The sequence below is a fragment of the Polypterus senegalus genome, chromosome 1, assembly GCF_016835505.1.
Source record: "Polypterus senegalus isolate Bchr_013 chromosome 1, ASM1683550v1, whole genome shotgun sequence".
NCBI lineage: Eukaryota > Metazoa > Chordata > Cladistia > Polypteriformes > Polypteridae > Polypterus > Polypterus senegalus.
Genome location: NC_053154.1, coordinates 156,440,932 through 156,453,484, shown reverse-complemented (window position 1 = coordinate 156,453,484; position 12,553 = coordinate 156,440,932). Strand labels below are relative to the sequence as shown.

Sequence of the window (12,553 nt, the reverse complement as noted above, 5' to 3'; positions counted from 1 at the left end):
TGTGTGAGAAGCTCTTCTCAGTGATAAAGACTAACAAAACAGCACACAGGAGTCGCCACACTGATGAGCACCTGCAATCCATCCTGAGAATCTCCACAACACAGAACCTCACACCAAACATAAACAAACTTGTTGCCAAAAAAAGATGCCAGGCGTCCAGCTCTAAAATGACATATGAGCAAAGACAACTGAATGATTTGATTTGTTATTGCTGAAAGGAACACATTTTATTTATATTTCTAGGTTTTGTTATGCAGCATGTTCATATTTGAATTTGTATAATTTTGACAGGATATATATTTTTATGGAGAGCAAAATCTTTTGGGATATTTCAAATCTAAGTTTATTTTTTATATAAAATTACATAAGAGTAAAGAAATGTGAATGTTTGTTCTTTTAACGTTTACTTTATTTCTAACTTGTATAATTTAGACAGGATATATTTTTATGGAGAGCTAAATATTATAAGTTGTTTAAGGTTTGAGTTGATTTATTCATGAATAATATTCCTGTCTGTTTTTACCATTCCTACCAAAGATATTTCTGTCGACTAAATAAAAATTCCTTCTATTTAAAATTTAAATAGAACTTGAACAAATACGATAGTTCATAATATCCACGCAGACTTGCACGTAAGAGCGGGAGTTATCCGTTTTAACAAGCAGCGTATTGCACTGATACGAAATAGCTGTGTGTGTATATATGTAGATATGTATGTATATGTATATATATGTTTATGTATGTATGTGTGTATGTATGTATGTGTATATATGTAGATATATATATGTGTGTGTGTATATATATGTGTATATGTATAGATATGTATATATATATTTTTATGTGTGTGTGTGTGTAAATATATATATATATATATATATATATATATATATATATATATATATATATATATGACAGCAACACTCATCACTCACAACAGTGACAAAACAATTACATTGACAATCATGTTACGTTATTTTCAAACTGTTTCCTTTTCTTTTTCATTGCTTCTTTAACACACTACTTCTCCGCTGCGAAGCGCGGGTATTTTGCTAGTATATAATAAACAAGATATATGTAATTAAATGTAATTTATATTATTTGTTGTTAGTTATCCTACTGAATTTATTATTTTGACAACACTTGAGGAGCAGATTAGCAGAATATTCATACCTGATACACCCACATCAATAATTCATTACAGTGTAGACAAATATTAACAAATTATGACCGCATTTAATATAATATACCATACCATATCTTTTTAGAAACTGCATATTTTGCTGATTTTGCAGTACAGTTTTAGCAATTAAGTATGACAAATTAAGTATCTAATAATACAATTAAACATACACAGATAAATAAAGATCAGGTACAGTGATACTAAATATCACCTATAAGAATCAAGCAAACATATATTCTTAGTTTCATAATGCAGGAGGTTGTTCATGTCAACCTCATTTCCCACAGTTTTAGACTTGCCCAAGGGAAGTGTACTATATTATTTCATTTTTCACTTAAAATGCTTCCAAACCTCATTTTTATTCTCTTTAAATCATTCTCATTCTGTGACATTATTTTTACACGGTTAGTAATATCTTTATTATTTTATTTTGCAAGTATAAAATAAGAGGCATCGGCTAAAAAGGCAGCCTAAATGTAAGGAGCTTTATTTTGTTTTATATTTTTAACTTTCATTAAAGCAAAAGGGAAAAAACAAAATGAATAGAGGGCAGTGGGGGGTAGGGGTGGTTGTGAGGATGAATAAACTGGGCGTGTAAGCACGTCCTGACAGCATGTCATCTTCTGATAGAAGATCTAAAAACCGCTACAGCAGCAACAGAAACACATCTTTGAACAAAATGAAATTTTTATTATATGCCTAGCATATAGCTGTGTAATGAAGGTGAAGTTGCGGCTTGAATACCAAGTAGCTTTATGAGCTTGCAGTACCATGAGCACCTACTGTTTACTGGAACATTGGTACCTAGTAGTGACAGCTTTTTAAAATCAGTTAAAGTAGGCCACTGAGACCAACCACTTGAACGACTTGCTACTACAAGTTTTACAAAGAAATAGGGTATACAATATAATATTTTCATAAAATTAATACATATTTTAAGCCACGTGTGATTTCTGATGTTTTGTTTTAAAAAATATATCTAATTGTGCTTTTTCTGGAATTGACCATTGATTATCATTTTCATTTGTCTGTTGTCAGGGATTCTTGACATTTTTAGGAAATCTAAAAATTGCAAGGTTTGTTTCAGATTGCCATAATGAAGAGATGATATTGATATAGGAAAGGCCTTGAAAGGAAAAACAATACCTGGAGTGAAGCAGAGTGCATTTTCATTTGGTGTGTCTGTCTCACGGCTTTAAGAATAAGGGGGATGTGCAGGACTGTAGTAACTAAAGGGGGATAAAATTGATGAGCCACAGCATGAAGTTATGGGAAAGAGTAGTGGAAGCTAGGTTAAGACGTGAGGTGATGATTAGTGAGCAGCAGTATGGCTTCATGCCAAGAAAAAGCATCACAGATGTTGATGGAGAAGTATAGAGAAGGTCAGAAAGAGTTGTATTGCGTTTTTGTGGACCTGGAGAAAGCATATGACAGGGTGTTTTGAGAGGAGCTGTGGTATTGTATGAAGAAGTCGGGAGTGGCAGAGAATTATGGAAGAGTTGTACAGGATATGTACGAGGGAAGCGTGACAGTGGTGAGGTCTGTGGTAGGAGTGACAAATAAATTCAAGGTGGAGGTGGGATTACATCAGGGATCGGCTCTGAGCCCTTTCTTATTTGCAATGGTGATGGACAGGTTGACAGACAAGATTAGACAGGAGTCCCCGTGAACTGTGATGTTTGCTGATGACATCTGTAGTTATAGTAGGGAGCAGGTTGAGGAGACCCTGGAGAGGTGGAGATATGCTCTGGAGAGTAAAGGACTGAAGGTCAGTAGGAACAAGACAGAATACATGGGTGTAAATGAGGGAGGTCAGCGGAATGGTAAGTATGCAGGGAGTAGAGTGGGTGAAGGTGGATGAGTTTAAATACTTTGAATCAACAGTACATAGTAATGGGTATTGTAGATGAGAGGTGAAAAAGAGAGTGCAGGCAGGGTGGAATGGGTGAAGAAGAGTGTCAGGAGTGATTTGTGACAGACGGGTATCACAGCAAGAGTGAAAGGGAAGGTCTACAGGATGATAGTGAGACCAGCTATGTTATATGGGTTGGAGACTTTGGCACTGACTAGAAACCAGGAGACAGAGCTGGAGGATGTTAAGATTTGCACTGGGTGTGACGAGGATGGATAGGGTTAGAAATGAGTACATTAGAGGGTCAGCACAAGTTGGACGGTTGGGAGATAAAGTCAGAGAGGCAAGATTGCGTTGGTTTGGTCATGTGCAGAGGAGAGATGCTGAGTATCTTGGGAAAAGGATATTAAGGATAGAGCTGCCAGGGAAGAGGAAAAGAGGAAGGCCTAAGAAGAGGTTTATGGATGTGGTGAGAGACGACATGCAGGTGATGTGTGTAACAGAACAAGATGCAGAGGACAGAAAGATATGGAAAAAGATGATCTGCTGTTACAACCCCTAATGGGAGCAGCCAAAAGAAAAAGAAGTAATACCTCACGGCTTAAAATAGTGACCACTTTGTATTTTGGTATAACTGGAGTACCACTTTGGAGCAATGATATACAGTAGTATAGAAATTGTTGGAATCCCAAAACAGAATTTGGTGTAGTTTTTTGTTAGGAATACTACAGGAATTTAAATTTGTTTTTTAAAGAATAAATTATTCTTAAACTTACTCAAAATAAAGGTGATCACAGCAGAATCTGGTAATTTAGTACTCAAGTATTAAAATGTATTTTCAAGAGTATGCTATTTAGCATGTTTTGACTGATTTTGTGAGATAAATTACCGAAGATAGAAATAGCATATATGCTATTTAAATGGAAGTTTGGAGTAAAGTCTACAATATCTAAAATACTCAAGGTACCTAGCATCTTTTTATAGATTTGGTGGGTGCTTTGTTGGCTTTTGTACCTATTTACATCAGTTGTTTTGTTTAATATTTACCTATAGCACTTCTAGTGTCCCTTTATTCATATCTAGTTTGAAAAAAGGGTGTAGTGAGGACACACATTATTTATTTTATGCATGTTGTATGTTTTTTAAGAGCTGAGTCAGGGCTATACCATATCTCTGTTCTATCAGGTAAGTAAGGAGGGTTATTAAATGACGTCAGCCTAAGATTGGGTATGTTTGCTGTCCTTTTTAAAAGAATGCTGGAAAATGCAAAGGGAGCCGCAGTCTAAATAAAAGAAAGAAAGTAATAATGACTAAACTTAGTGCTGTCTGTTAGTTTCTAGGAGTGGTTCTAGTCCATTTGGAGTTTCCTCCAGCTACCTCCGTGAACAATTTTGTCTCCTTTATTAACCTGATGTGTACTGCAATACAGCAGGTGATAAAACAAGTCAGAAAGCTATAAACATACTAAAGAGTTTCTTGACTGATGCGTTTGTGGCCTAAATCATGAAGTGCACAGCTATACTGCTATATAGTCTATTGTTCTAGAGAGAGTACTTTAGACACTTTTTTTTTATGTGTGTATGAATCACTTTGTATTTTTCGTTTGATCAATTTCAAAAATTCCAAATCAAATCAAATCCTCCATGATTCAATATTGTATGGGGGTATCTAGTATAGGCACTGTATGTACATAACAACTATTAGTATTCAGCCTTCACAGATAATAGCGCTATTTCCCAGTGATTCTGAGGTCTTACAGGGGCAATTCATTGCTTAAATCTGTAACATCGTGCTTAGAGGGGTGTAATTATGACAGAAGGTTTTTCATTAGTGTATCTGTTATCAAGAATGCATAGACCAAAAGTCACTGATCCACTTTGCAGCCATGTATTATGATTTAAGACCTCTTTACTAGATGCAAATTCAAAAAACTATGGGTATAAGATGGCTACTGTTTGTCTTTAAAAATAGGAAAAGTTGCTAAGCAGATTATGCCACTTTGAATTCTTTCTGTGTAAAAGAGTGGACCAACTATGTGTCCTTTCATGCATACTTGCTAAACATCTAGAAATTGAAGAAGTGCATTGTTTCTTAACTCCCATTATTATGAACAAGATTTGTGGTATTTCCTGTATTTACAGTGTTGTAATCTCTTCTTGCCCAACAAAATTATTGGAAAACTGCTAGTCTATTGTGCTCCTTCTATTTATAATTAGGAGGGTTTGAAGTTTTTTGGAAAGCCTTGCTATCAAAAGAAGTGGTCTGGAAGCAGTGCATCTGCTCCACTAAAATAAAACTAGGAATCAGAAATGTATTTTGCCCATGTACCTTCAAAGAACAATGGAAATTGGTGATCTCAGGAACTTTTAAATTTGAATCCATCATCCTCTCAGAAGTCCTTTGCAGAATGATAAAGACATGGCACAGGGCACAAGAAGATGGTGTGTTGTGATTTTTTTTTTTTTACTTTTTTCTGTCTTCCCCAGCCATCTGATCTTATCAATCATTGGACTCATCATTAGAGAATTAAAACCAATACTTTATATAAGGACTGTACATCTCTACTAATTATATATCTCTCTCAATATACTATGAAGGGGCCTGAGTTGCCTCAAAAGCTTGCATATTGTAATCTTTTTAGTTAGCCAATAAAAGATGTAATTTTGCTTGACTTCTCAATATATCTGTGTATTATTTGTTTTTGTATGTTATCTATTCATCATTGTTCCCATCTAATTTTAATTTGTTTTTCTTTTCATATAACTATTTCTTTGAGTTGTGTCCTAAGGACGAAAATGAACTATAGAAATTAATATTGTTGTAGTTGAAAAACTGAAGTAGGCGAGCATAAAAACTGTGTTATAGCCAATGCACCAATTCGATATGTGTTATGGGTGTGCCTACATAGCATAACTCTGGTTTAGAAAACATTTTAAACAGTTGTTGAAACTATAGTATTTAAGCTATGGTATTTAGAGTCTTGGAAATTACAAAACAATAGTGTAATGATAAATATATATTTATATTAAGTATATTTCATTTGTTTGCTTTATAGGACCTCCATCTGCTCCAGAAAACCCCATCTCTGTTATTAATGAGACATCAGTGATTCTGGAATGGAGCCCACCCCGTGAAAATGGAGGTCGAGGTGATGTTACATACAACATAAATTGTAGAAAGTGTCCATCTGAGGGAAGAATGTGTAATCCATGTGGAAGTGGTCTTCACTTCATCCCACGCCAATCTGGGCTAATCTACACAAAAGTTCTTATCACAGATCTGCAACCACATACCAATTATATATTTGACATTGAGGCAGTTAATGGAGTTTCAGACCTGAGCACTAACCCACGGCAGTACATTTCTGAGAATGTCACCACCAGCCAAGCAGGTAAATAATAGGCAGAAAATATGCAATATATTATTTTAATTATATTAATCAAAGTTAGTATGGTGAAATTGCTTGGTTTTCCTTCAGTCTGTAAGTAGTAAATGTTGTTGTGCTTACATCAACTCTGTATCACTAGTGTATCATGTATCCTTTATCAATAGGCATTTTAATAACATTCAAAACTTGATCCTCATCCTAATGATGAATTTGATATTTTCTTTAGTAATTTGTTGTGTTTGGCTTGAAATTCAAAGTAAAGGTTTTAATAAATAAATAAAATAACAGTGTAATTGCAGTCTCTGATGAAAACATGAATACCCTGCCAAAAACACCAACAGTTGTATTGAAGAATTTCCTGTATTACTGTTGAACTTCCTGAATTAGGCCTTCACTGCATATAACAATGAGTAGCCTGTCATCTCTGTCAGTCCAGATCATTAAGCATGAAGAATTGGGAAAAACCCAGATTCCCCGAGAGAAAGTAAATATATTTTTTTAAAATGGACATAATGAAAGGGTCAAGTTAAGGAAATATTAATAAGAACATTGATAAAAAAATAATGTCAAAAACAAACTACCTACAGTCCTCAGAAAACGTAGAAGTTGACATGTAATTCATTAACAAGATACTTAAAATGTCAAAACTTTTGGACCCAATTCCCATGTCAGCTGTCTGTTCCAAACATGAACACTCTATATTGTATCATGGCACCAAGTATTCTTGTGGAAAGTTAATTAGGTCAGTGGATTCATTATTGACACTGATGCATCCACTTCGCGGTACACAATTTGAACCACATTACACCAAAAAGAGAAACAGAATGGGAGGGGAGGTTGTTCATGACATTGAATCAAATTGCCATAATTTTTAAAAGGCATGGGGTAGCTTGTTGTTGCAGTCTATTTGGTTATTGGTATAACAGTAAGTGATTGTGCATCACAGCTCCAAAGTCTGGATCTGAATCACAGCTCTGTCACTATTTACATGGAGTTTGCACATTCTCCCCAAGTCTGATGGGTTTTTAAGAAAAACTGATGATTCAGAACTAATGAATGCTTGTGGATGGCACAGGGTTATTTCCATTCCTGGGCCCTATGCTTTAGGGGTAGGTTTCTGCCCCGCAACCTTAAACTGGATTAAACAAGTTTGGAAGTAAAGATATGTGGAATTTCAGCAACATTACGAAAATTTCTAACTAGAGTATTTTTTTGTTTACAATAACTACTGAGCCTTAACACAAATGCTTGTATACTACAGAGTCTTTCCAGCATTGGTAGCGAGATAATTCCAGACTTCTTGGATGTTATCGGAACTTATTGTTAAAAATGCTTACATTTTATTTATCCTTGGAATTTAAAGCATAGCTGCACTTTAAGATTGTAATTTTCACTCTACAAATTAAGTAAGGTAAGGAAAGGCTAAGTCATTTATAATTTTGCATTTGCATTTTAACATTTTACATGTTAAAGGGGGAATTTTAAAATGCCTATGAGCTTTATTGAAAACAATGTATTCATTTAAGACCATGGAGTTATGCTGTTCTCACAATCCTCACCTAGAAAAGTGGTTCCAGAAAATGAGAGTTATACTGTTATGCATTTAATTGTGCTGCCATCTGCATTAATGATAGACAATGGTAGTCTGAAAGTCAGACAATTATGTATTGTATTAGTTAATTCTGTTTGATAAAAAATTACGTTTTTCAATTGCCTTCATACTAAGAAACTTCCTTTAAAGTCTTAAATGTAGCAGCTCATGGATGAATTAGATAAGTTCTATTCAATTAATTTAAAGTTGCAAAAAATGTCCCTCAATTAACAAAAGATGTGGTATTAATTTGTTTAAATGATAAATTTAATTAATTTTCATTACCATACAAATCTTTCTGAACTAGGTTGCCTAATGACAACTTGTGAAGACAAAAAATAACTAAAATGTGAAAGACAGCATTGTTAAATGCAAAAGGGAACTGTGGAGTGCTGTATAGATTTCACATCGTATGATGAATACAGTATGAAGTGAAACAGAGCAGTGCCTTAGAGTCAAACTGAATTTTCACGTCAATGTTGTAGAACGGCATGGGCAATAGTATAAAGATTTGTGATTAAACCTAAAACATAATGATGATGGATTTATTTCTGTAGTTGAGGAAATAAGAATATCACTTCCACCCCAAGATAAGGCTGTGTCTATGCCTTGACCGGGATGAAAATCAGGCTGAAATTTCTCCTAAAGGCTTCCATATCAGATTTAGAAGAGTTCAATTCAAGGAACATGATAAATGAATCAAGATCAATGCTGATCAATAAAGATTTTTAATTATATTCAGTATGAGCTGTGTAACTACTGCAGGTGAGTGCTTCAATAAGTTGATTAGAAATGCTGTCTGAAGGACAGTTTGTAGAAGTCATTGTAAAACTCAATTTAGAAGATTCCTGTACTGGCATTAATATTAATGTACTAAAGTGATATGCACAGGGAGTGATCCATTGAAAGCTGATCTTATGTTATCGTGTTTAATATGTAAAAATATGTAAATTAATTTCTACTAATATTAGGTAGAATTGTTTTCGACATTTCAAACTTCTTACAGTATCTTCAAGATATTGTTTATTTTCAAACCAGTAAACCTTGAAACGTTGTTGATTTAATTTGCACACTAAACATCAGCATTCTAACCTTAACATAGGATGTGGTATTATTGTGTTATGGTAAATTTCTTTTAGTTTTATTTAGGTTTATTTGGGAAGGAGATGCTTTATGTAAAGCTTACTTTATTCAAATACAGGAAAATATTGTTTTTGGTCAGCACGCTCAAGTTTTAAATAATCAATGTCAGTAAATTTTTAAGGATTTCTGTTATATAGATTGCTAGATAGCTGTGTCTTTTAAACATTTGATGACAAGGATAAACTTAGAAAAATATAACAAATTATGACCTGAAGTGATTTTTTTAGCACATGGGAGATGTATATTCTTTAGGTTAAAACCACAAGTTATATTAACTTAAAAATGTGATTATTACAATATGTATGGAATTTCAAAACTTTAAAAAATGCCAAAGAATCAGAAATAAAAAAAACACTTTTGCTGACTGATAAAGTAATCCAATAGGAAAAATGGAACTGATATCTAATTCTTAGACTGACAGCAAGTAATAAGAATCAGGAGTCCAGTAAATCAAGTTTTTGTATCTACTGAGATGGCATGAAAGAATGTGATATCACTTTCCAGTCTGCTTCATTTGGCTATTATTAAGAGAATAGTAATAATAAGTTTAAACTATGTTTTAGTAAGAAAACAGAGGCCATACTTTGTGCTGTAACTAGAATTGCTCTAAAATTAGGTGTTTATTTTGACAGCATTTTAAGATGTCTTCCTATAAAGTACTCATTTAAATGCATTAAACTTAATAAGCCTCAATATATAAAAAAGCACTCCTCTTACAAAACATTTCATTTATTTGACTTTGAATTACAGTGCTTATATACTGCTCAAAAAATTAAAGGAACACTTTTTAATCAAAGTATAGCATCAAGTCAATAAATCTTCTTGGATATTGTTCTGGTCAGTTTAGCAGAGGGGGTTGTTAATCAGTTTCAGCTGCTTTGGTGTTAATGAAATTAACAACAGGTGCACCAGAGGGGCAACAATGAGATGACCCCCAAAGTAGGAATGGTTTAACTAGTGGAGGCCACTGACATTTTTCCCTCCTCATCATTTCTGACTGATTTTGTCACTAGTTTTGCATTTGGCTATGGTCATTGTCACTACTGGTAGCATGAGGCAATACCTGGACCCTACAGAGGTTGCACAGATAGTCCAGCTTCTTCAGGATGGCACTTCAATACGTGCCATTGCCAGTTTTGCTGTGTCTCCCAGTACAGTCTGAAAGGCGTGGAGGAGATTCCAGGAGACGGGCAGTTATTCTAGGAGAGCTGGACAGAGCCATAGAAGGTCCTTAACCTATGAACAGGACTGGTATCTGCTCCTTTGGGCAAGGAGGAACAGGATTAGCACTGCCAGAGCCCTACAAAATAACCTCCAGCAGGCCACTGGTGTGAATGTCTCTGACCCAACAATCAGAAGCAGACTTCATGAGGGTGGCCTGAGGGCCTGATCTCCTCAAGTGGGCCCTGGGCTCACTGCCCAGCACCGTGGAGCTTGACTGGCATTTACCATAGAATACCAGAATTGGCAGGTCCACCACTGGCGCCCTGTGCTTTTCACAGATGAGAGCAGGTTCACCCTGAGCACGTGTGACACACGTGAATGGGTCTGGAGAAGCCATGGAGAACGTTGTGCTACCTGTAACATTGTTCAGCGTGACCAGTTTGGTGGTGGGTCAGTGATGGTTTGGGGAGGCATATCCATGGAGGGGCACACAGACCTCTACAGGCTAGACAATGGCACCTTGAATGCCATTAGGTATCAGAATGAAATCCTTGGACCCATTGTCAGACCCTATACTGGTGCAGTGGGTCCTGGGTTCCTCCTGGTGCATGACAATGCCCGGCCTCATGTGGCGAGAGTATGCCTGCAGTTCCTTGTGGATGAAGGAATTGATACCATTGACTGGCCCCCAAGCTCTCCTAACCTAAATCCAACAGAACACCTATGGGATATTATGTTTCAGTCCATCTGACGCTGCCAGGTTGCACCTCAAACTGTCCAGGAGCTCAGTGATGCCCTGGTCCAGATCTCGGAGGGGATCCCCTAGGAAACCATCCGTTGTGCCATTAGGAGCATGCCCCGACGTTGTCAGGCATGCATACAAGCACATGGGCACCATACAAACTGTTGAGTACTATTTTGAGCTGCTGCAATGAAATTTCAGCAAAAATTCAGCCCTTTGTAGGTTGATAATTTTCATTTCCATCAAACAATGTGGCATCGTTTCATTCCTAACACATTACCCAGTCCATATCAGTATAAATATCCTGCAGAATTTTTTTCCCCATTAAGATCTGATGTGTTCTCAAAATGTTCCTTTAATTTTTTGAGCAGTTTATTTTTAGTTATATTTGATTTTGAATTAAGTGTAAAAAAAATGTTATTAGACTCCCTTACATTGTAATTGTGTTTGGAAATTAAATACGGAAGCTAGATAATGAAAATTATATTCTTCTAGCTATTTAACACAAGAAAGCTAAAGCCTTTCTTCTGAGGCCTCCTTGTCCTATGTGTAACCGTAGCATATGAAATATGTGGAAAGATTGGCCTTGCTGATTTTGACCCCTTCCTTTTGACAGCAGACGAGGGCCAGAGGTCGATTTACAAATAGCTGAATGATGTAAACAATATTAGTCCAGTTCTATAACTGCTGGTTTTCCATTAAATTTCTCCATTTGAGGCATCTTTTCTTCTATTTCTAAATGAACTGAAAAAGAGAGAGAAGTTAAGTTAAAGACATAAGTGAAACACATACCACACAAGAACCCTGAAACCCTTCCAACCATGTGGAAAAATGATTATATATGTCAACTTGGCACACAAGACATTTGACAAAAAAAGTCAACTATAGTACATCAAAACAGGAAATCTTTTGTAAAGTTAAATTGTCACGACAAACAAAGATGCTAGAAATAGGCATTTAGCTTTAGACATTGATCTAAAATTTATGATGTTTGGATGATCTAAAAATTAACTTGGTCTAAAACTGATTCTACTAACTTACATGAAAGACATTTACAGCTTAACCACTGATGTAAGGTGTCACCGGCAAACTTCATGTATCAATTAGTGATTATGCCTGGGGTCCTTAATGCACCAGCAGTCTTCCTGTCAAAAACCATGCAGCATAGGATATGAAATTAGTAACTGTGCACCACACCACAAGTCAACTTCTGCTGATACCAACTCAGATTTAGCAAATTCTCAAAAATGTGTATTGCTAGGCCATTGATTGATTTACTTCATGTTCAGCCTGAAGAAAACAATACTCTGTACAAGGCAACCCTAGCACAGATAAAATTGAAATAATCCTAAATCATTCATTTGTGTAAATTCAAATGGAATTAATCACAAAGTCAAATGAAAAATATTTGAATAAGCACAATGAAAATTATTTAAAACATACTATTTTTCTTATCCACATAAACTTCTTTTTGTTCATAAAATTCTAAGATA

The 12,553-nt window shown here is 35.3% G+C and overlaps 1 protein-coding gene across 1 annotated transcript in view; it reads left to right on the top strand.

The window, feature by feature from the left end:
* LOC120533809 (ephrin type-A receptor 3-like) overlaps window positions 1-12,553 on the top strand; it is a 486,863-nt gene that overhangs the window by 231,725 nt on the left and 242,585 nt on the right. The window contains exon 5 of the mRNA XM_039760793.1: window positions 6,088-6,423. Coding sequence (XP_039616727.1) covers window positions 6,088-6,423 — 336 coding nt within the window. The remainder of the gene's footprint in view (window positions 1-6,087; window positions 6,424-12,553) is intronic.